This window comes from Choloepus didactylus, chromosome X, assembly GCF_015220235.1.
Source record: "Choloepus didactylus isolate mChoDid1 chromosome X, mChoDid1.pri, whole genome shotgun sequence".
Classification (NCBI taxonomy): Eukaryota; Metazoa; Chordata; class Mammalia; order Pilosa; family Megalonychidae; genus Choloepus; species Choloepus didactylus.
The window spans coordinates 188,453,120-188,476,147 of record NC_051334.1 but is presented as its reverse complement, the minus strand read 5'-3'; the positions used below and the strand labels follow the sequence as shown (position 1 = coordinate 188,476,147).

Below are 23,028 nucleotides of genomic sequence, written 5' to 3'. Positions count from 1 at the left end.
TCTGTTAGCTGGGAAGGCACGTGGCTGGCATCTGCTCCAAAGTTCTGGTTTCAAAATGGCTTTCTCCCATGATGTCCCTCTCTAGGCTGCAGTTCCTCCAAAATGTCACTCTTAGTTGCACTTGGGGTATTTGTCCTCTCTTAGCTTCTCCAGAGTAAGAGTCTGCTTTCAACAGCTGTCTTCAAAATGTCTCTCATCTGCAGCTCTTGTGCTTTCTTCAAAGTGTCTCTCTTGGCTGTGGCAAGCTTGCTCCTTCTGTCTGATCTTATACAGTGCACCAGGAATTTAATTCAGACCCACCCTGAATGGGTGGGCCAAAACCTCCATGGAAATAATCCAATCAGAGTCATCACCCACAGTTGGGTGGGGCGCATCTCCATGGAAACACTCAAAGAATTACAATCTAATTAACACTGATAGGTATACCCACATAAGATTACATCAAAGATAATGGCATTTGGGGGGGGCATAATACATTCAAACTGGCACACCACCTAAAATTTCTCCTTTTGACCACCTTCAGATATATATTTCAGTGCTGTTACTTTCACAAGGTTGTGCTGCCATCACCATCATCAATTATCAAAACATTTACATCATTCCAAATAGGAACCCTGTATATTTTAAGCCTTTACTTCCCATTCCCTATTCCCACCCCATCCCCTGATAAACTATGGTCTAGATTCTGACTCTGTGTGTTTGCTTATTTAATTATTTCATACCAGTGATGTCATACAATATTTGTCCTTTTGTGTATAGCATATTTCCTCAGCATGATGTCTTCAAGGTTCATCCATCTTGTCACATGTATCAGAACTTCATTCCTTTTTATGTCTGAATAATATTCCATTGTATGTATATACCACATTTTATTTATCCTTTCATCAACTGATGGACACTTGGGTTGTTTCCATCTCTTGGCAATTGTGAATAAAGCCGCTATGAACACTGATGTGCAAATACCTGTTCAAGTCCCTGCTTTCAAATCTTTTGGACATATACCTAGAAGTGGGATTGCCAGGTCATAAGGTAATTCTATATTTAGCTTCTGTGGAACTGCCAAGCTGTCTTCCACAGGGGCTGAAATATTTTGCATCCTCACCAACAATGAATGAGTGTTCCTATTTCTCTGCATCCTCCAAACACTTGTTATTTTGTTTTTTTAAAAATAGTATCCATTCTAGACAGTGTGAAATGGTATCTCATTGTGGTTTTGATTTGAATTTCCCTAATAGCTAGCAACGTTAGCACCTTTTCATGTGCTTTTGGGGCATTTGTGCATCTTCTTTGAAGAAATATTTATTCAAGCCTTTTGCCCATTTTTAAAATGTGTTTGCCTTTTTATTGTTGAGTTGTAGGATTCCTTTATATATTCTGGATATTAAACCATTGCTGGTTATGTGGTTTCCAAATATTTTCTCCCATTGAGTAGTCTGTCTCTTTACTTTCCTGATAAAGTCCTTTGATGTGCAAAAGTTTTTAATTTTGAGGAGGTCCCATTTATCTATTTTTTTCTTCTATTGGGTGTAAAGCCTAAGAAACCATTGCCCAACACAAGGTTCTGAAGATGCTTCCATATGTCTTGTTCTAGGAGTTTCATAGTTCTGTTTCTTATATTTAGGACTATGATCCTTTTGGGTTTGTGCTGGTTTGAATGTATTATGTCCCCCAGAAAAAGCCATATTCTTTGATGCAGTTTTGTGGGGCAGATGTTTTGGTGCTGATTAGATTTGCATGGAAATGCGCCCCACCCAACTGTAGGTGATAACTCTGATGAGATATTTCCATGGAGGCGTGGCCCCACCCATTCAGGGTGGGCCTTGATTAGTGGAGCCATATAAATGAGCTGACGTGCAGAGGGAACTCAGTGCAGCGGTGAGTGGTGTTTTGAAGAGGAGCTACAGCCAAGAGGGACACTTTGAAGAAAGCACAGGAGCTGCAGATGAGAGACAGTTTGAAGACGGCCGTTGAAAGCAGACTCTTGCTCCGGAGAAGCTAAGAGAGGACAAATATCCCAAGTGCAACTAAGAGTGACATTTTTGAGGAACTGCAGCCTAGAGAGGAACATCCTGGGAGAAAGCCATTTTGAAACCAGAACTTTGGAGCAGACGCCAGCCACGTGCCTTCCCAGCTAACGGAGGTTTTCCGGACACCATTGGCCATCCTCCAGTGAAGGTATGGTTCGAGTTAGTGGCCCACCTTCATTCTTTTGCACATGGATATACAGTTTTCCCAGCACCATTTGTTGAAGAGGGTAGTCTTTCCCCATTGAATGGATTTGGCATCCTTGCCAAAAATCAGTTGGCCATAAATGTGTGGGTGATTTATATACTCTCAGTTTGATTCCATTGACCTATATGTCTATCCTTGTGCCAGTACCATGCTATTTTGATTTCTATGACTGTATTAAGTTTTAAGATTGGGCAGTGTGAGTCCTACAACTTTGTTCTTTTTTCAAGATGGCTTTGGCAATTCAGGGCCCCTTATACTTCCATATGAATTATTTTAGGAAAAAAAATCTTTAATTGATTCCTTAGAGAAGTCTTTTTCCCCAGATTATAAATAAATTTCTCTTCTGTTTCCTATTTGGCTGTTTCAGGACATATACCCTAGACAACTGAAATGGTAATAAGTAGTAGGATGATATTAAAATATCCCTACTTTGACAGTATTGAGAAAAAGGAAGTCTACTCTATCAGGGGAATAAAAGCAAATTTGAATATCAGATTTCCACTCCTACAAAGCTCCAAGCTTCATTTGCCCTGGAGAGAGTCACTGGGCAAGCTATCTTGTCATGATGCTTATAGGAATGTAGATGGAGCTCTGAAATAGAAATGTTACTTGGAATCCCTAATTGGAATGAATGGGTGGAGCTCAGGAGAGGAAGAGCCCGTTGACAAGATCTCTCCTGGCTGCAGGGTCTCCTGTGAAGCCTCCCAGGGATCAATACACCAGTTAATTAACCCCCATATCAGTATTCTCTGTCTTTTAGAAGCAATGATGGTATTTGCTACCGGTAAGTGTGATCTGTGTATGGAACACCTTGATTTAACTGTACCTGTTAGTAGATTTTTAAATTCAGTCCTAGGATTCTGCTGTATTGAAACTTCTTTAGTTTTCTATTTGAATACTCCCAGACTTTGTAATTACACCATCGTATGCTTATGGCCATGTGGCAGATTGATTACGTACCCCCAAAACATGTTCTTAATCTTAATCCATTCATGTGGGTTTGAATTCACTGTTGATAGGGTTCAAAGATGTCACTTTTAGTTAAGGTGTGGCCAACTGAATCCGGTTGGGTTTTAATCCAGATTACTGGAGTCCTTTATAAGCAGAGTGAAATTGAGACAGAGAGAATGAAGCCCCAGGGAGCCGCCAGAAGCTGGAATTCAACAGAACCAGGAAGAGAAAGGAGAAGATGCTGCCATGTGCATTGCCATGTAACAGAAAAGCCCGGGAACTGCAAAGATTGCCAGCCAGCCACCAGATACTGACCCTGGGAGGAAACAAGCCTTCTAGCCTCTGAAACCGTGGGCCAATAAATTCCTGCTGCTAACCCAACCCATTTTATGGTATTTGTTTTGGCAGCTAGGATTTTAAGACAGCTCATAACAAGTCAATGTTAAACTAAATACCCTTTAACATCATATATATATATGTATGATATAGATATAGATATAGATACAGATATTTATTCTACCCCATATATAGAATTTGGGAAAATACAATGAATTAAAGGATAGAACATTAAAACCCACTAATTTACCTTGCTCCTCAGATTTTTTAAGGCTTGGGAAATTTATAGATATTTTGAGCATTTTGAAGAATTACTGTAAACCCTCTTTCAGAATATCTAGCTCTACTGGGGTGATCATATTCCTCTATTGGGTGCTCAAGAAATGCTTGTTTTGAGAATGAATGGCTATCAAGAGATATTTATGTTCTCCTTTTAACATAATCAGTAAAATCTATAAGTAGTGTTATCTTTGTTCATGACATTATGTAACAAAACAAAGTTCAGTATAAGAACTCATTTAAGATAATTGTGCCAGTTTGAATGTATTACGTCCCCCAAAATGCCATTATCTTTGATGCAATCTTGTGTGGGCAGAGGTATTAGTGTTGATTAGATTGTATGATTAAGTGTTTCCATGGAGATGTGACCCACCCACCTGTAGGTGATAACTCCGATTGGATAATTTCCATGGAGGTGTGGCCTCACCCATTCAGCATGGGCCTTGATTAGTTCATCCGAGCCCTATAAAAGCTCAGACAGAAGGAGCGGGCTTGCTACAGCCAAGAGGGACACTTTGAAGAACTCACAGGAGCTGAGAGAGGAACGTCCTGGGAGAAAGCCATTTTGAAACCAGAACTCTGGAAGATGCCAGCCACATGCCTCCCCAGCTAACAGAGGCTTTCTGGATGCCAATGGCCATCCTCCAGTGAAAGTACCCGATTGTTGATGCCTTATCTTGGACACTTTATGGCCTTAAGACTGTAACTTTGAAACCAAATAAACTCCCTTTATAAAAGCCGATCCATTTCTGGTGTTTTGTGAAAAGGCAGCATTAGCAAACCGGAACAATAATACTATATGAATGGGAAATTCAAAGGTTTTTTTTTTTTTTTAATCGAGGATCTGCCCATAAATTTCTAAATATAACATTTTATCGGGTTAATGGAAATGAATATTTCTGAATGAGTTTCAGATTAAAGGAAATTTTCAACACAAGCTGTATAAGTTTAAATTAACATAAAGAAAACACAACTATTTGTAAAAAATATATACATTAAAAGAAATAACTCTCTTTAGACTTGCATTCTTAATACTGTCTGTGCAGAATTGCTTGCAGTGTCCTCAAATGGGCTTTCTGTGGTCAGACGCCTAAAAAACATCCCGTTAACTGTCATACACTGAAGCTACATGGTCTGCCACTTCCTAAACTAGATGGAGTCTGGTGAGGTAATGGCTGGGCTTTCAAACCACTGGGCTGGATATGTGAAACCTGTGGAATGGGCAGCAGCAGCTGGAAGGCATCCTGTATGTATGTCGTGCTATTGCAGCCCTCTAACAAAACGCTATTGATCATGGGGTTAAGGACCTCAGCTTTCTTGTTGCTCCCAACAGTGGTTAAAGAATTTGTAAACTTCTTTGATAAGGAAGCAACTTCATTGCACATTGCAGTAGTTAATTTTTTTAATGCTGCATAAAATTTAGTTTAATGGCTTCCAGGAAAAAAATCATTTTACTAATTTGGAAGAAAAGTTAAAAGAATTCTCAGCATAAATATGTGGAAGAGAAAGAGCATGTCCAGGTAATGGGATTGCTGATTCCAGTCTTACAGTACAAGGTAAATTCATGCTCTGGAGCAGATCGTATGCCAGTCCAGAATGTGGAGGGCTCTGCCCAACAATGAATTAACTTTTACAACATGTTTTACTGCTTTGCCCTGCATTCTGGCAGGCTTTCTCTCATTATCTCTCCTCCTGAGCTGGTTTGCTTTGTCTCATTTAAAAGATAACTCAGCCAGCACTCTTACAGTTTCACCATTGCCTTTTCCCTTTGTCCTCCCCTCACCCTCAATTTTTGTTCTTAGAGTGGCAAAGCTGGAGCAGAGCCTTTTGTTGTTCTTTCGGCACATTGACCTATTGGCCCTGAGAAGTTTAAGTCCTACTTTTGAACCATCATAAGTTACATTCGTCCTCTTTCAAGCGTATGTCTGGTCCTCTCAATTCCTTGAAACTAGTGACCCCAAATATCTATGGCTTCTGAGGGTGGGGCTGCTTTTCATTCCTGCCCCTCCCTGGAGCAACCATGCAGTAGTTAATTTTATCAGAACTTCTGCTTGGTCCTGAGTTGGTTTTTCCTCTTCTTGTCCATGAAGAATTAATTCTGTTACTTTATGAAGTTGTTCAAAACAGCATACTGTTTCTTCTGCCAGACTTTCAAAGGACAACATGTGCACTTCTGCTGCTATCTTAGTTCTCCTTTCTTCCTTTTTGTCTTCTTCAGGGTTTTCAGGCTTCTCTTCTTTTTCTTCCTTCTTAGTTTTCTCCTCAGACTCTTTTGCCATATCTCCTGACACCGTGGCTTCATCTTCTTCCACCCAGTCATGAGCTTTTCTCGTTGCCTTATTGAGTTTTTCAGGTGTGGCCACAACACGTAATTCAAAGAGAAGCTCTGTAAGCATGCAAGCAAATTCTTCCTTTTCTTCTAAGCCTTGTTCTTCTTGATTCTCTTCATTCTCTAATTCTTTGGCTTCAAAGATGTCTTTAATGGAAATTAGGTCATGTTTTAAGAGCTCCAGCTTCTCTCCATCAAGTGATGCTAAAAGTGCCCGAACCTTGCTTTTGCTTTCATTGGGCAGAATTTCCAGGACTTCCAGGTGTGACAAGCCTTGATGCTCGTCAAACAGCATCCCATAGGGCACAGTCCTCTCTGCGGGCTGTTGCACCAGTCTCTGCTTCTCTTTCTCTTTGGCTTCTCAACATCTGAGACAAGGACACAGTTCTCTCCATGAGAACTAAAGCCTGGGTCACTTTCCGCGGGGACATTCATGGTTTTCTTGCCAATGAATTCCAAAGTATCAAGACCACCAGTTAAGATGCTTTTACTTGGGTTTTGAACCACATTGGTCATGGCTGACCGCATGCCCTGAGACATTGAGGAAGGAGGAGTAGGTGGGATTTCTGTAGGGCTCTGATCCGTGGCTGCATCTGTTGTTTGATGGACTCCATTTTCCATCCCTTCCAGAGATCCAGAATTTGCACTATGAATACACAGGGTGGCCCCCACTTTCTCCTTAGCTGCTGTCAGTCCATGATCTACTGTGGCAGATGCAGATGAGAGCAGAGATTTGCCCCAGGAGCCCCAGCCTGCCCAGCCCCCTCCAGGCAGACAGGCATCCACAGTCAGATTATTCTGTTCTTTCAGAGGTATATCTGATCCAGGTTCTCCTTCGAGGCTGACAGAGTCAATGCATTTGGCAAGTGTGTCCTCAGTCACTTCTCTGTTGAGGGGCTCCATGGCACTGGCATCTGTGGACTGCTGGAGGAACCCAGTGTCAGCAGTCTCCACAGCCTGAACAGATACATTTCCATACACATCTCCTCTGGGTCCAGCTCCTGTTGGCTCACTTGAAATAGTAGCTGAGTCACAGTGCACTTCTGCATCTTTGGGTGAAGAATCACTGTGCCAGTTTGTGTGTATTGTGCCCCCCAGAAAAAGCCATGTTCTTTGATGCAATCTTGTGGGGGCAGACATGTTAGTGGGGATTAAGTTGGAATGTTTGGATTATGTTGTTTCCGTGGAAATGGGCCCCACCCAACTGTGGGTGATAACTTTGATTGGATAATTTCCATGGAGGTGTTACCCCACCCATTCAGGGTGGGTCTAAATTAAATCACTGGAGCCATATAAATGAGCTGGCAAATAGAAGGAACTCAGTGCAGCTGAGAGTGACATTTTGAAGAGGAGCTACAGCCAAGAAGGATACTTTGAAGAATGCACAGAAGATGAGAGAGTATCTGCAGATGAGAGACAGTTTGAAGGTGGCCATTGAAAGCAGACTTTTGCTTCAGAGAAACTAAGAGAGGACAAATGCCCCAAGAGCAACTAAGATTGAAATTTTTGAGGAACTGCAGCCTAGAGAGGAACATCCTGGGAGAAAGCCATTTTGGAACCAGAACTTGGAGCAGATGCTGGCCACGTGCCTTCCCAGCTAACAGAGGTTTTCTGGACCCCATTGGCCATCCTCCAGTGAAGGTACCCGATTGTTGATGCGTTACCTTGGACACTTTGTGGCCTTAAGACTGTAACTGTGTAACCAAATAAACCCCCTTTTATAAAAGCCAATCCATTTCTGGTGTTCTGCATTCCAGCAGCATTAGCAAACTAGAACAATCACTATTGGGCATCTCTGCAATTTCTGCCTTGTCTCCAGTGGCTAAGATGTCATTGGTATCATCAGACATTTTAATATCACTCAGATGGCCGAGTGCGAGTGGGATGGCTGGGCGGGTCCCGCCCTGCCAAGTCTGCAGCGGGAACAGGAAAGGAAGGTGGGACGAGCTGCCCTGGTTGGCCCCGCGGCCGGCACTAGAGGAGGCCCTGTCCCCAATGTGCTCTCCACTCCAGACGGGGAGCGCTGGCTGGAGCACTCCAGCATCCTTCCTCTCTAGGCTGGCATGGTGTGGGGCTGTGCTTTTGGACCCTCCCTGTGCAACTGTGCAGATTCCAACTCTGTGACTGCGGTGATGGCAAGAGGGACGCTCCCTTTACCCAGAGGAGCCTCCCCTTTCATATAAATCTGATGATTGGCTTTTCCATTTCTTCAAAGCAGGCTGTTGGAATTTTGGTAGTGATTATGTTGAATGTGTAAATCACATTCAGTAGAATTGACATCTTAACAATATTGAGTCTTCCAGTTCATAATCACGGAATGTCTTTCCATTTATTTGGGTCTTCTTTGATTTCTTTTATCAATGTCTTATATTTTTGTGTGTACATGTCCTTTACAACTTTGGTTATATTTACTGTTGGATATTTCATTCTTTTGGTTGCTATTGTAAATGGAATTTTTTCTTGATTTCTTCTTCGGATTGTTCATTACTAATACATAGAAACACTACTGGTTTTTGCGTATTGGTTTTGTACCCCGCCACTTTGCTGAATTCATTTATTAGTTCTAGTAGCTTTGTTGTGGATTTTTCAGGATTTTCTGTATATAGAATCATGTCATCTGCAAATAGGGAAAGTTTTACTTCTTCCTTTTCATTTTGGATGCCTTTTATTTCTTTCTCTTGCCTAATTGTTCTAGCTAGAACTTGCTGTACAATGTTGAATAACAGTGGTGATAGTGGGCATCCTTGTCTTGTGCCTGATCTTGGAGGGAAAGCTTTCACCATTGAGTATGATGTTAGCTGTGGGTTTTTCATAGATGCTTTTTATCATGTTGAGGAAGTTTCCTTCTATTCCTAGTTTTCTAAGTGCTTTTATCAAGAAGAGGTGCTAGATTTTGCCAAATTCCTCTTCTGTATCAGTAGAGATGATCCTGTGGGTTTCTTCCTTCGTTCTGTTAAAGTGGTGTATCACATTAATTGATTTTCTTATGTTGACCCATCCTTGCATATCTGGGATGAATGCCACACGATCATGGTGTATAATTCTTTTGATGTGCTGTTGGATTAGGTCTGTTAGTATTTTGTTGAGGATTTTTGCATCTATATTCATAAGGGATATTGGTCTGTGTTTTCTTTATTTGTGCTTTGTGCTTTATTAGTGCTTTATTTATCTGGCTTTGGTATTAGGGTGATATTGGCCTCATAGAAAGAGTTGGGGAGTGTTCCCTCCTTTTGAATTTTTTGAAAGACTGAGCAGGATAGGTGTTAATTCTTCTTGGAATGTTTGATAAGATTCCCCTGTGAAGCCATCTTGTCCTAGGCTTTTCTTTCCCTGGAGGTTTTTGGTGACTGAGTAAATCTTTGTAGTAATTGGTTTGTTGAGATTTTCTGTTTCTTCTTGAGTCAGTATAGGTAGTTTGTGGGTTTCTAGGAATTTGTCCATTTCATCTAGGTTATCCAATTTATTGGCATACAGTTGTTCGTAGTATCCTCCCATAGTCCTTTTTATTTCTGTGGAGTAGTAATGTCCATCTTTTCATTTCTAATTTAGTTAATTGTGCCCTACCTCTTTTTTTCCTTATCTGTTTAACTAAAGGATTGTTGATTTGATTGATTTTTTCAAAGCACCAACTTTCTGTTTTATTGATTTTCTCTGTTTTTTTTTTTTAATTCTCTATCTCATTTTTCTCTGCTCTAATCTTTGTTATTTCCTTACTTCTGCTCGCTTTGGGTTCAGTTTGTTCTTCTTTTCCTAGAACCTCTAGTTTTGAGGCACAGTCTCTGATTTGAGATCTTTTTTAATATAAGCATTTAGTGCTATAAATTTCCCTTGTGGCACTGCCTTCACTGCATCCTGTAAGTTTTGGTATGCTGTATTTTCATTTTCCTTCACCTCAAGATATTTCCAATTTCTTTTGTAGTTTTTTCTTATACCCATAAGTTGTTTTAGAGTACATCATTTAATTTCCACGTATTTGTTAATTTTCCATTTCTCCCTCTGTTACTGATTTCTGGTTTCATTCCATTGTGTTTGGAGAAGATACATTATATGATTTCAATATTTTTTAATTTATTGAGACTTGTTTTGTCAGCTACTGTATCCTCTATCCTGAAGAGTGATCCATGTGCACTAGAGAAGAATGTGCATTCTGCTGCTGTGGGTGAGTGTTCTATATATGTCTGTTAGGTCTAGCTGGTTTAGAGTATCATTCTAGTCTTCTGTTTCCTTAGTGATCTCCTGTCTGGGTGTTGTATCCATTATTGAAACTGGTGCATTAAAATCTCCTACTATTAATGTAGAACCTTCTATTTCTCTGTTCAAATGTGTCAATATTTGCTTCATATATGTTGGGGCTCTGCTGTTAGGTGCAAACATATTTATAAGTGTTATGTGTTCTTGTTGAATTGACCCCTTTATCAGTATATAGTGATCCCCTTCATCCCTCATAACAGTTTTTGACTTAAAGTCTGTTTTATCTGATATTTGTGTAGTTACCCCAGCTCCCTTTTGGTTACTACTTGCGTAGTATACTTTTTCCCATCCTTTCACTTTCAACCTACTTATGTCTTTGAATTTAAAGTGAATGTCTTGCAGACAGCATATAGTTGGGTCATGCTTTTTAATTCATTTTTTTTTTTTTGATCTCCGCCCTTTGACTGGGGAGTTTAATCCATTTGTATTTAAAGTGACTACTGATATGCCATACTTTCTTTTGCCATTTTGCTATTTTGTGTTTGTAAGTCTTATGCATTTTTTGTCCCTCAATTTTTCCATTAATGCTTATTTCCATATTTATTTGGCTTTTTTATTGTACCATTTTGACACTCTTCTCATTTCTTTCTGTATGCATTTTTTTTTCTTTAAGGTGTGCACTTTTATTGAACTGATCTCAAGTCAGCGTACAGGTAAGCCCCGGATGACTCCGCAACATGACCAACTCCCAGGGAGACTAAAAGCCTTCATACATCTAAAGTTAGGGGACAAAAAGGGGGTCCAAGATAGTGGACCATTCAAAATAAAAATAAAACATGTATTAAGGCAGAAGATCTTTAAAAAACATTTGGATGACACATAATTTACAACAAAGCAATGCTGTCACCCTCCCCGGTGTGAATGTGGGTGAGGACCGGCCATTCTCCTTAGGGAGAAGTGGGTGGCTTTGGGGGAAGGCAAGGAACTTCCTGTAATGATGCATCTCAAGTTATTTGGAATGACTTATCAAAAAAAAAAAAAAAAAGAACAATGTACAATCAAAGTCCTCAGCCACATTTGTAGAACTTTGGGGATGCTGGCTCCAACCGACTGCTGTCACCGTCACTGTTCCAGTTTTTAAATCCTGAGTCAAGCGCTAAAATACAAACAAAAAAATAACCAAAAAAAAAAAAAAAAAAAAAAACAAATAAAGCCATGCCAATCTCATCTCGGTTTCTGCGCAAGTTAGGTTTTGTCAAGAAAGCATGTAACGCAACTAACAGTCCGCCTAGAAGCATTTGCGGTGCACAGCGGAGGGGCCGGACTCCTTGTACCCCTGCTTGCAGATCCACATCTACTGGAAGGTGGACAGCGAGGCCGGGATGGAGCCGCCGATCCACACGGAGTACTTGCACTCGGTGGGGGCGATGATCTGGGGAGGGAAGGGGACAGTCAGCCTGATTATCCTTGGGACACAGTGTCAAGGGGATGGGGCTGGTACCCGGGACTGGGGACTCAGGCCAGGAGATGGTTGCCTTGACAACCACCAGGAGGCCCCTCACCTTGATCTTCATCGTGCTGGGTGCCAGCGCCATGATCTCCTTCTGCATCCTGTCGGCGATGCCTGGGTACATGGTGGTCCCACCAGACAGCACCGTGTTGGCGTACAGGTCCTTGCGGATGTCCACGTCACACTTCATGATGGAGTTGAAGGTAGTTTCATGGATGCCACAGGATTCCATACCCAGGAAGGAAGGCTGGAAGAGGGCCTCGGGGCAGCGTAACCGCTCGTTGCTGATGGTGATGACCTGCCTGTCGGGCAGCTCGTAGCTCTTCTCCAGGGAGGAGGGCGAAGCGGCCATGGCCATCTCTTGCTCGAAGTCCAGGGTGACATAGCAGAGCTTCTCCTTGATGTCACGCATGATCTCCCGCTTGGCCATGGTGGTGAAACTGTAGCCATGCTCAGTGAAGATCTTCACGAGGTAGTCGGTCAGGTCCCGGCCGGCCAGGTCCAGACGCAGGATGGCGTGAGGCAGGGCATAGCCCTCGTAGATGGGCACAGTGTGGGTGACCCCATCGCTGGAGTCCATGACGATGCCCGTGGTGCAGCCAGAGGCGAACAGGGACAGCACAGCCTGGATGGCCACGTACATGGTGGGTGTGTTGAAGGTCTCGAACATGATCTGGGTCATCTTCTCACAGTTGGCCTTGGGGTTCAGGGGTCCTTGGTGAGCAGCACCAGGTGCTCCTATGGGGCCATGCACAGCTCGTTGTAGAATGTGTGGTGCCAGATCTTCTCCATGTCATCCCAGTTGGTGACGATGCCATGCTCGATGGGGTACTTGAGGGTCACCACCTTTCTGTACATATCTTATATTTCACAATAAGAAAATAGCAAACTGTGGAACTGTAAACCATAATAGTCTTTGAAATTTGCTTTCTAACTTCTTGTTAAATCATACTTTTAAAGTTATCACTCTTAGGTATATATGTTAAATTTCACAATGAAAAATGTATAAAAAAATCAGTGTCTTACAATGTAGAATATGGGGGACCTACAAATAGACAGAAGCTAGTGAAGGGGGAATGATAACTTAAACGTACAGACATGATAATGAGCGTGAACTTAAAGGTATGGGAATGGACGGGAGTGATTAGGGTTCATCAATGGGATTATAAGCATCAGTGCTGCACTGAAGGTGAGCTAGATTCAAAGTGGTTGTTTAAAGGCATGTAACCCACAGACTAGCACCACAAATATAAATGTTTGCATGATATACTTCTAAAGTATGACACTGGTACAAAGAGTTAACAACAGAGTGGTATATGGAAAAACTACCCATTACATATTATACACTCTATTTAATAGGAATTTTTTGCCAGTACTATACTAATACTAGTGATGAACAATTAGTGGCTGATAAGAGCTCTAGGATGTTTTGTGTTATGATAATTGTTTAAAATTGAGAATGATGATGATTGTACAACTAAGTGAAGAAAAGGTGAGAAACTGATTGTTTATCTTGGGTGGAGTATATGCTGTGTGAAATTAAGAACCCTCTACTTAATAAGTCAGTCTTGAGGCTTGCTCTTGTGAAACTTAGGGCTGTAAAAGGGAGACTAAGCTTTCCTATAATTATGCCACAGAGGCACCTTTTGTTGCTCAGATGTGGCCTTTTTCTCTCTAAGCTCAACTCTGCAAATAAATTCATTAACCTCCCCCATACATGTGACATGACTCCCAGGGGAATGAGTCTCCCTGGTGATATGGGACATGACTTGCAGGAATGAGCCTGGCTCTGGCAGTGAGGGAGTGAAAAAGCCTACTTGACCAAATGGGGAAAAAGAAAGGTAACAAGCTGAGGTTACAGTGGCTAAGAGGTTTCAAATAGTGCTGAGAGGCTCTCCTGGAGGTTACTCTTATGAAAGCTCCAGCTAGCTATCCCAAATGCCCACAGTATGCCATGCTGTTACCAAAAATATCCCCAAATACCTAGGTCCCTACCTGAAATTCTATAAAATATTAACTCGCTAAGTTTTATCTCTCAGAAACTTAAATCTACCAGTGTTCCTATGCCAGACAAGTCCTAAAACCAAGAGACAACAGCTCCTTTAAAGATAACAACCAGATGCAGCCCCCTTCCCCATAATGTCGACACCCCTTTTCAACATGAACAAGTTAGGGTGGTCACTGCATAGACACCCCTGAAAATAGAGAAAGTGATTAAACGAGAGGAAGGGGGACAACAGACAAGATGGAATTTAACAAAGGATTACAAATACTGAATCTTAATATGATTTTTTTAGATGATAGGGTATTAGAATAGCTAGAAGGAAATAACTGAAATGGTGTAACTGTAACCCATAACATTCTTTGAATTTACCTATATAACTACTTGTTAAATTGTACTTTGAAAGTTATCACATTTCTCTATGTATGTCATATTTCACAATAGGGAAATAACTGAAATTGTGGAACTGTAACCCATAACATTCTTTGAATTTACTATATAACTACATGTTAAATTGTACTTTGAAAGTTATCACCTTTCTGTATATATGTTATATTTCACAGTAAGGAAATAACTGAAATTGTGGAACTGTAACCCATAACATTCATTGAAATTTGCTCTCTAATTACTTGTTAAATCATACTTTGAAAGTTATCACTGTTTTTTATATATAATAAATTTCACAATAAAAATATATAAACAGCAACAACAAATGTCTAGATGTCTCTGGAGGCAACTATAAAAGTTTACTGAAAGATTCAGGTAAAAGAAGTTCCAAATAAGTAGAACAGGGTGCCATATTCATTGATGGGGAGCAGAATGCTGCAAAGATGTTAATTATCTTTAAATTATTTACATATTTGATGTCTTACCTGTAGCTGCTAAAATGACAGTCAAGCTTGGGCTGCTGGCTTCCACTCCCATAATCAACCATGGGAAACTTCAGAAAGGAGAATTAAAAAAATATTTATTAATAACAAAATCTAAAAGCAATACCCAAGAACCTCCTGGGGAGACTGAAGACTATATTGAACTGATTCTTGTGTTTGGGTCAATAGCCTTTTAGACTCGTGCCCCTGCTTCTTGCAGAAATCTGAGGCAGCACCTCAGACCACAGGTTCCCGTAGCCATGGGGGTAATACCAGAAAGGCAGGAAAGATGGTGTTCTAGTTTGCTAAAGCTGTCATTATGCAAAATACCAGAAATGGATTGGCTTTTATAAAGGGGGTTTACTTGGTTACACAGTTACAGTCTTAAGGCCACAAAGTGTCCAAGGTAAGGCATCAACAATTGGGTACCTTCACTGAAGAAAGGCCAATGGCATCTGGAAAACCTCTCTTAGCTGGGAAGGAACGTGGCTGGTGTCTGCTTGCTCCCAGGTTGCATTTCAAAATGGTATTCTCCAAAATGTCTCCAGGCTTGCCTCTCTTAACTTCTCTGGAGCAAATTCTGGGATAGCATCTCCAAAGCACCAGCAAGCCCTGTGCCTGTGTGGCTCTTTTTAAAGTACTTCAGTAAACTAATGAAGACCCATGCTGAGTGGGCAGGCCACACCCCCAAGGAAATAATCTAATCAAAATTATCACCTACAGTTGGGTGAGTCACATCTCCATGGCAAAACCTAATCCAAATGTCCCACAAGATAGGATTAAAACATGTCTTTTGGAGGGACATAATGCATCCAAACTGGCACAGATGGGGTTAACTGAGGCAGTGTGAGGGCAGAGTCTGTGCTAAGAACTATATGAAATCATTTAACTACTTTGGTGGATATTGGGGATTGAATCACATCCCCCAATAAAGTATGTTCTGGTCCCAACCCCTGGCCCTGTGGGTGTAAACCCATTTTTAAATAGAACCTTTGAAGATGTGATCAGTTAAGGTGTGCCCAAACTCAGTGATGGTTGGCTTTATTCCAATATGGCTTATAAGTAAAGGAAAGTGGACATAGGAAGAGAAGCCATGGGGAGCAGCCAGAAGCTGGAAGTTAATGAAACCAGGAGAAGACATCGGCAAGTGCCTTGCCCTGTGACAGAAAAGCCAGGAACCCCCAAGATTGCCAGCCACTCAGAAGACACGGTCACCCAGAGGAAGCAAGCTTTCCAGCCTCTGAAACTGTGAGACAATAGATTCCTATTGTTTTGCCAACCTGTAGTGTGGTATTTGTTTTAGCAGCAGAGAAACTAAAATAGTTAGTCAAGAGTGCCTTTTAAAAAATTATCATTTTAGCAGAATATGAAGAATGGAATGGAAGTAGAACTACACGTGTCAGACTGAATCACGCACAGGAAGGATAGGTATTCTTCCATGAAATTATCTACATAGACAGTGCAATATGAGACAGCCTCAGCACCTCCCCAGTCACGATGCTCAGCCTCTTCAATGCAGACAATAAATCTTTTCAAGAAAAGGTTTCCAAAGTTTGGCTGGAGCAGAGACCCCAAGGAAGGTAGTTTTCTTCTCTGACAGTTTCCTAACTGTCACGGGTGCCACAGTTACCCCATCTAGCCTGGGACCCAGAGCCTCCTCCACAAGGGACCCAGGTAGGCAATCACTGAGATCAGGCAGGAAGGGGTCTCTCCCATGGAGTGTTGATTCAAGGAGCCAGGAGCCATGATGACGACCCTCACGAGTGAGGCCTGAGGGTCCATCCCCCTAGAACAGAGGGACCCCTCGGAATCCAGCTCTGCCCATCCTGTCAGCTCTAGGAGACCCCAGACCGGGCTGTCTAGCTGTGGACATTACAGATTTCCAGATCTGGTGTCTCAGAGAGGCCAGCGTCTTGGTCTGAGGGGCCTGGACTCAAGTCTGCAGAGAGCTGGTCCCTGGCCCTGACATGTGTCAAGGGAGATTTGGTCGGAGGGTTTGACCTCAGGTCAGTAGAGGGAGGGAGGTCCTGCCAGACACCCAAGTGTGGAACCTAAGGGCGGACTAAGGGGAACCCCCATTCCAGAAGACAAGGCCCCTGCCCTGCCCCTGCTTTCAGCCCCGAGAAGCCCCAGGGCAGCAAGACCGGATGTGGTGCCTCCTGACTTCCGCCCTGGGGGTCTGAAGAAAGGAGGTTAGTTCTGAGGGGCGGCCTCAGGTCCGCAGAGCAGGGATCCCAGGTCCTGTTGGGCATCACGGTGAGAACCCTGAGGGAGGACTGAGGGGATCCACCACTCTAGGAGAGAAGGCCCCAGCCCTGCCCTGTCCCTGTTCTCAGCCCCGGGAAGCCCCAGGGCAGCGTGGCCGGATGTGGTGCCTCGTCACTTCCGCCCTGGGAGTCTGAGGGAAGGAGGTTGCTTCTGAGCCGTGGCCTCAGGTTAGCAGAGGGAGGGATCCTAGGTCCTCTTGGATGTCAAGATGAGGGCCCTGAGGGAGGACTGGGGAGACCCCCACTCCAGAAGAGAAGGCCCCAGCCTTGCCACGTCCCTGCTATCAGTCCCAGGAAGCCCCAGAGCAATGTGACCGGATGTGGTGCCTCATCACTTCTGCCCTGGGAGTCTGAGGGAAGGAGGTTGGTTCTGAGTGGCTGCCTCAGGGATCCCAGGCCCCACCTGAAGTCTAGATGAGGGCCGTGAGGGCCTTCGGATCATAGGGGAACAGCAGAAAGCTGCCCCAGTTGTCAGCTCTCAGGGGTTCCGGCGAGGGGTGGCCCAATGTGCGTCCTCGTTCTGCCTCGGGGGTCCCAGGGAGGCCTGGGGAGCGTGGACTCAAGTGGGCGGAGGGGAGTCACTGGCCCTGAAGGAATCAATGTGCAGAGCCTGAGAGAGTACTGAGGGGCCCCCACAGAACAGAGGGAGCCCCAGTCCCACCTGCCCCCACTGTCAGCCTGGGAGACCCCCATCGCGGGTCTTTGAGGGGCAACCCCTCCCTTTTGTATCATGGGTGAGGGGTAAGGGAGAGCTTTGGTCTGAGAGGGGTCAGCAGAGGGAAGCGTCCCAGGATATACCAGCAGTCAAGGTGAGGACTTGAGAGGGAGTCGAGGGACCTCCTACACCAGAAGGGACAGGCCCGAGTCACCTTCCCCAGCCCTGAGATAACACAAGCAGGGCTGGGAGGCAGTGCCCTGGGAGGGAGCAGGGCTGGGAGGCAGTGGTGATGGGAGGTGGTGGGTATGAGGTAGTGGCCATGTGAGAGGTAGTGGCTCAGAGGGACTGGCCTGGAAGGGACAGTGCTGGGAGGGAGCAGGGCTGGGAGGGAGCAGCCTGGGAAGTAGTGGTCTGGGACGTAGCAGGGTGTGAGGTAGCAGGGCTGAGAATTAGCAGCCTGGGAGATAGCAGGGCAGGGAGGCAACAGGGCTATGAGGGAGCAGGGCTGGGTGGGAGCAAGGCTGGAAGGTAACAGGGCTGCGAGGTGGCAGTGACGGGAGGAAGCAGGGCTGTGAGCTGGCGGAGCTGGGGGTAGCAGGACTGCGGTAGTGAAGCTGGGGGTAGTGGTCTTGGAGATGGAAGCCTGGGATGTCGCAGGCCTGAGAGTTGGCAGCCTGGGAGGGAACAGGACTTTGAGGTAGCTGCACTGGGATGTAGCAGGGCTGTGAGGTAGCACGGCTGCTAGGTAGTGGCCTGCAGGGAGCAGGGCTATGAGATGCGGCCTGGGAGGGAGCAGGGCTGGGAGGGAGCAGGGCTGGTAGGTGCGGCCTCGGAAGTAGAAGAGCTATGAGATAGCTGCTCTAAGAGATATCAGGGCTGGCAGGTAGCGGCCTGGAAGATAGCAGGGCTGGGCAGTAGCAGGGGAAGTAGCTGCCCTAGGAGGTAGTGGCACCTGGAAGAAGGGATCTGGGAAGTATCGGCATTGGGGGGTAGTGGCCTGGAGTTAAGTTGCAGCCCTGGGAGGGAGCAGGGCTGGGAGGGAGCGTCTCTAGGTGGTAGCGGCCTGGGAGGTAATGTCGTCTGCCGTGGGGCGCAGGGCTTACCTGAGGGGACATCATCAGGTGAGCAGAGGGGATCCAATGCCCTGTCAGGAGTCAGAATGAATACCATGAGGGAGCACTGAGTGCCCGCTGCCCCGACACATAGAACAGTTGGGGCCCAGCCCTTGCTGTCAGCCCTGGAAGAGCCCAGCCGGGGGTGGCCAGATGTGAGCCTCCTCACCATTTTTCTCAGGAATTTCTGTGACGCGAGGGCCTTGATCTGAGGCGCAACGACAGGTCAGCTGAGGGAGGTGTCCCGGGTTCTGCCAGGAGTCAAGGTAAGAGTCCAGAGGTGGACAGAGGGGACCCCCACCCCCCACCACGCACCACATCGCATGGCTGGCTGTGGCGCCCCTCACGTCCTCCTTCAGTGTCCTGTGGAGGTAAGGCCTTGGCTTAAGCAGGGTGGCCCCAGGTAGACAAAAGGAGGACCTGCCAGGCATCAAGGTGAGGATGGAGGGGACCCCCATCTCAGGATATGTGAACCCCCATTGAGTTCACCCAGCCCTAGCTGTCACCCCTGGAGGGCCCTGGGCAGGGGTAGCTGTCTCCAGGGGAAAGGTGAGGGCCCTGCGTGAGCACCGAGGGCACCGTCCACCAAGGAACAACGGGGACCCCACACAATCCACCCTGCCTCTCGTGTCAGGGCTGGAATCTCAGGCCTGTGCTTGCAGCTTGCAGCCTGAGGTGCCTCAATTCCCCTTACAGGCTCCAGGATCCCGAAGGTGAGGGCTTTGGTCTGAGGCAGGCGACCTCAGGTCAGCCAAGCGGAGGAGGCCGAGGCAGTGCCAGGAGTCACAGTGAGGGTCACGCCCCCTGGATGTGAGCAACGGCCCCAGGCAACCCAAACAGAGGGGACCCCACAGTGCCCAGCTCCACTGCCTTCTCTCAGCCCCAAAAACCTCTGGCTGTCCTGGTGGGCTGAAACGGAAGAGGCTGTCTCACTTCCTCCCCCAGGTTCTTCGGGGACAAGCCCTCCAGGAGGACAGGAGAGCCGCGACGCCCTCGAGCCCTCCCTAAGGAGCAGGCCTGTAAGTCGGCCTTTGTCTGAGCTTCCAGGTTGAATTTCTCGGCTGAGGCCACTCACACTGTCCTTCTCTCCCTCAGACACAGACTCCTGCCTGCCCCCCTGACAAGGGTCATCATGCCTCGTGGCCACAAGAGTCAGCGCTGCCAGCTTGAGGAAGGCCTTCAGGCCCAGAGTGAGACCAGGGCCCGGTGGGCACACAGGTTCCGGGGGCTGAGGGGAAGGCTCCTCTACTCCTCCTCCTCTTCCTCCTCTTCCTCCTCTTGTTCTTTTCTTGTCCCAGGCAACACGGAGGAGGTTCCTGCTGCTGGGACACCGCGTCCCCCCCAGAGTCCTCAGGGAGCCCGCTCCTCCCCCGCTGCCCCGGCAGCCGCTCCATCGAGCCCATCAGGTGAGGGATCCAGCCGCCCAGAAGAGGAGGGCCCAAGCACGTCGCAGGCCCAGCCCGATGCTGAGTCCTTGCTCAGAGATGCCATCAGTGATAACGTGGCTGATTTGGTGAAGTTCCTGCTTCTCAAGTTTCGAATAAAGGAGCCCGTCACCAGGACAGAAATGCTGAGCGTCGTGATGGAAAACTACAAGGAGCACTTCCCCGTCATCTTCAGGGAGGCCTCTGAGTGCCTGCAGCTGGTCTTTGGCATAGACTTGAAGGAACTGGACCCCGACGGCCAGTGCCATGTCCTCGTCAGCACACTGGGCCTCACCCACGACGGGATGAGTGACCATCAGGACGTGCCCAAGACTGGGCTCCTGGTGAATGTCCTGAGCATGATCTTCATGGAGGGCACCTGCACCCCTGAGGAGGAGATCTGGAAAGCCCTGAATGGGATGGGGGTGCATGTGGGGAGGGAGCACTTCATCTACGGGAGCCCAGGAAGCTCCTCACCAGAGACTGGGTGCGGGCAAAGTACCTGGAGTACCGCAGGGTGCCCGGCAGTGATCCTGTGCGCTATGAATTCCTGTGGGGTCCCAGGGCCCATGCGGAAACCAGCAAGATGAGGGTCCTGGAGTTTGTGGCCAGGGTCAATGGTACCGTCCCCAGTGCCTTTCCGGCCTGGTATGAAGAGGCACTGAGAGACGAGGAAGAGAGAGCCCGGGCCCGAAGTGGCACCGCCAGAGATGGCAGTGCTGCCAGGGCCAGCGTGAGTCCCAGGGCCCCGTGCAGCCGCTTTCCCCACCCTGAGGGAAGCCTCAGGCTGAGGCGGCCCTCCGGGGTTGAAGGGGGCAGTCAGTGATCCAAGCAGTGGAGGGCCAGGCGGGGGCTGGGGGCACAGACTGTAACGCCTTTGTGATCCCATAACGGGGGGGGGGGGGGGGGGGTGACTTGGAACTTTATCTTTTGTTGTCCTATTGGTGTTTATCAAATGTTGTTCCTTTAAATACAAGGATTAATTAGCTTTAGATTCTAAGTTTATGGATGACAATGATCACACATCTGTTGCCGATTATCCGGTGTAAGACTGAGAGTTTTGATATTTTGTAAAACAAATTTGGAAACTTTCTATCTTATTTTGTGATTTCGAGCCAGCATCAGAATAGGAATTTCCTTGGAAATATGAGAGAACCTAGCAGTAAAATAGATGGGGTCAAGAAGGAGAAAACGATGGTTATTTCTTGGCTTTCTTTATCCTTTTTAGTTTGTGTTCTGCAAAAGTAAAAAGATATGTAACTGGGTTTTCTTGGCTTATTTGAGACTGTAGGAGGAACTGTCGTAGGTGAGACTGCCTGCCCCCTGGTTCTTTCATTCCCTGGGCAGGCAGCGAGCATGTGCTCTCTGGGAGGCACAGTTCCTGGTGGGATCCTAGATCAGTCGGACACCCCCACGCACAGCATGGTGGAGTCCCCGAGCATCACAACGGTGAGGCAGCCTCCAAAGCTGAAGAACAAGTAAAGGGGCAGTGAGGAGGTGGGGGCTCCGGAGGGGAGCAGGCCAGTGTCAGCCCTGAGCTAAAGCACCTCGGGGCTCTGGGGATCTGCATTTCCTCCTGTGGCAGTGAACTGTCATCAGTCTGGGTGGTGGCAGGACCAGACTCACATGCCGTGTCTCAGAGGTGGGAGAAAACTGCTCTGGGCAGTTAGTTCTGCATCAGGGCTAACCCAGGCGGAACTCTCCACCTGGGGCAGGTGTGGGAGGTAGCCTGCTCTTGGGTCCTAGTACAAATGAACCCCGTGCAGGAGCTGGGTGCTTTACACACCTGTGCAAGGATTTCCTGAGACATAAGGGGGACTTGCTCTCGATATGATGCCCAGAAGCCACTAGGCTCCCATTCCTTTCCCTGGCCTGGGAGAGCCAGAGTCCACTCCATTTAAAGCACAGTTTAATTAGTGTTTCTTGAGTGTAATTTGGCCAAAGCTAAGCAAGGAATAGGTATTTGGTTTGGGTGAAATGAATGGAAATAGTGACTTGGGTGGAAGAGCAGCTGGGAGGGAAGGAAGTAGTTGGTCCCTGAGTCACAGTCTAGGAGCTTCGAGTTGTATACAGCTGGAGATGCCACCCCTGCACCCAAATTAAATCATAGATGTTCAGAGAGAGAAAGTTTTCTGGTATGTTTTTGCAAAGCAGCATTTTTGACTGATTTGGTTTTCCAAATCATTGCATATTTGCAGAAATCTCCCAGATAACAGTAGCAAAATTCCAGAGGAGAGGATGGTGGGGTCTGGGATCAAAATAATACTAGAAAAAGACCCACGCTCTGCCAGCCTCTGGGCCAAGGGCTTTACATATGTTACATGCACACTACCAGTCCGACAAGACAGAGCTTATCAGACCCATTTTAGAGATGAAGAACCTGAGGCTCGTAGCTCTGGGTAATTTGCCTGAGACCACAGGGCTGCTAAGCGGCAGGGCTGGAACTAGGCCCCTGGTCGGCGTTCCTCTAGAGCCCTCGCTGTTCCCACTTCCCCCACCTGAGTCAAACCTGCTGAGCCTTAACGCATTTCTCTTCTCACTACTGCATAGTGTCTCTCAGAGCTCTCAAAGGGCCTTGTGGCCAAAGTATTAAAGCAGGACCTTTAGGTGATGATGGGAATGAAACGCGATTTGGGAATTGTCTGTGGGCTTCATTTACCTAGGGTTCTCCTGAGAGCTGACTCGGCACAGGGCCTGGCGTTTTTGTCCATTTCCAGCATTTCCCACATTGTACCCATCTTCAGGTGTTCCCCAGTGCATCCACCTGTCCAGCTCTGGAACTCGGCCTCCTCCGTAGGCCGTGCCCTGCTCCCAGTGGAAGAGCCTAGAATCACCTGACATCCCCCTGACATAGAGCCTTCCAACTTC

General features: G+C 46.2%; 2 protein-coding genes and 1 pseudogene across 2 annotated transcripts; 1 reads left to right on the top strand and 2 right to left on the bottom strand.

The window, feature by feature from the left end:
• Positions 1–4,910: 4,910 nt before the first annotated feature.
• Positions 4,911–7,977, bottom strand: LOC119522531 (protein NOXP20-like). Its single transcript, XM_037820948.1, is given in 5 exon segments — positions 4,911–5,199; positions 5,836–6,489; positions 6,491–6,529; positions 6,531–7,197; positions 7,914–7,977. Coding segments are annotated over 5 exon segments (1,713 nt in total).
• Positions 7,978–11,489: 3,512 nt separating this feature from the next.
• Positions 11,490–12,635, bottom strand: LOC119523005 (annotated as a pseudogene).
• A 7,209-nt stretch (positions 12,636–19,844) lies between these two features.
• LOC119522530 (melanoma-associated antigen 10-like) lies at positions 19,845–20,986 on the top strand. The gene is given in 2 exon segments (XM_037820947.1): positions 19,845–20,616; positions 20,619–20,986. Coding segments are annotated over 2 exon segments (1,116 nt in total). The 5' UTR covers positions 19,845–19,868.
• Positions 20,987–23,028: the final 2,042 nt, after the last annotated feature.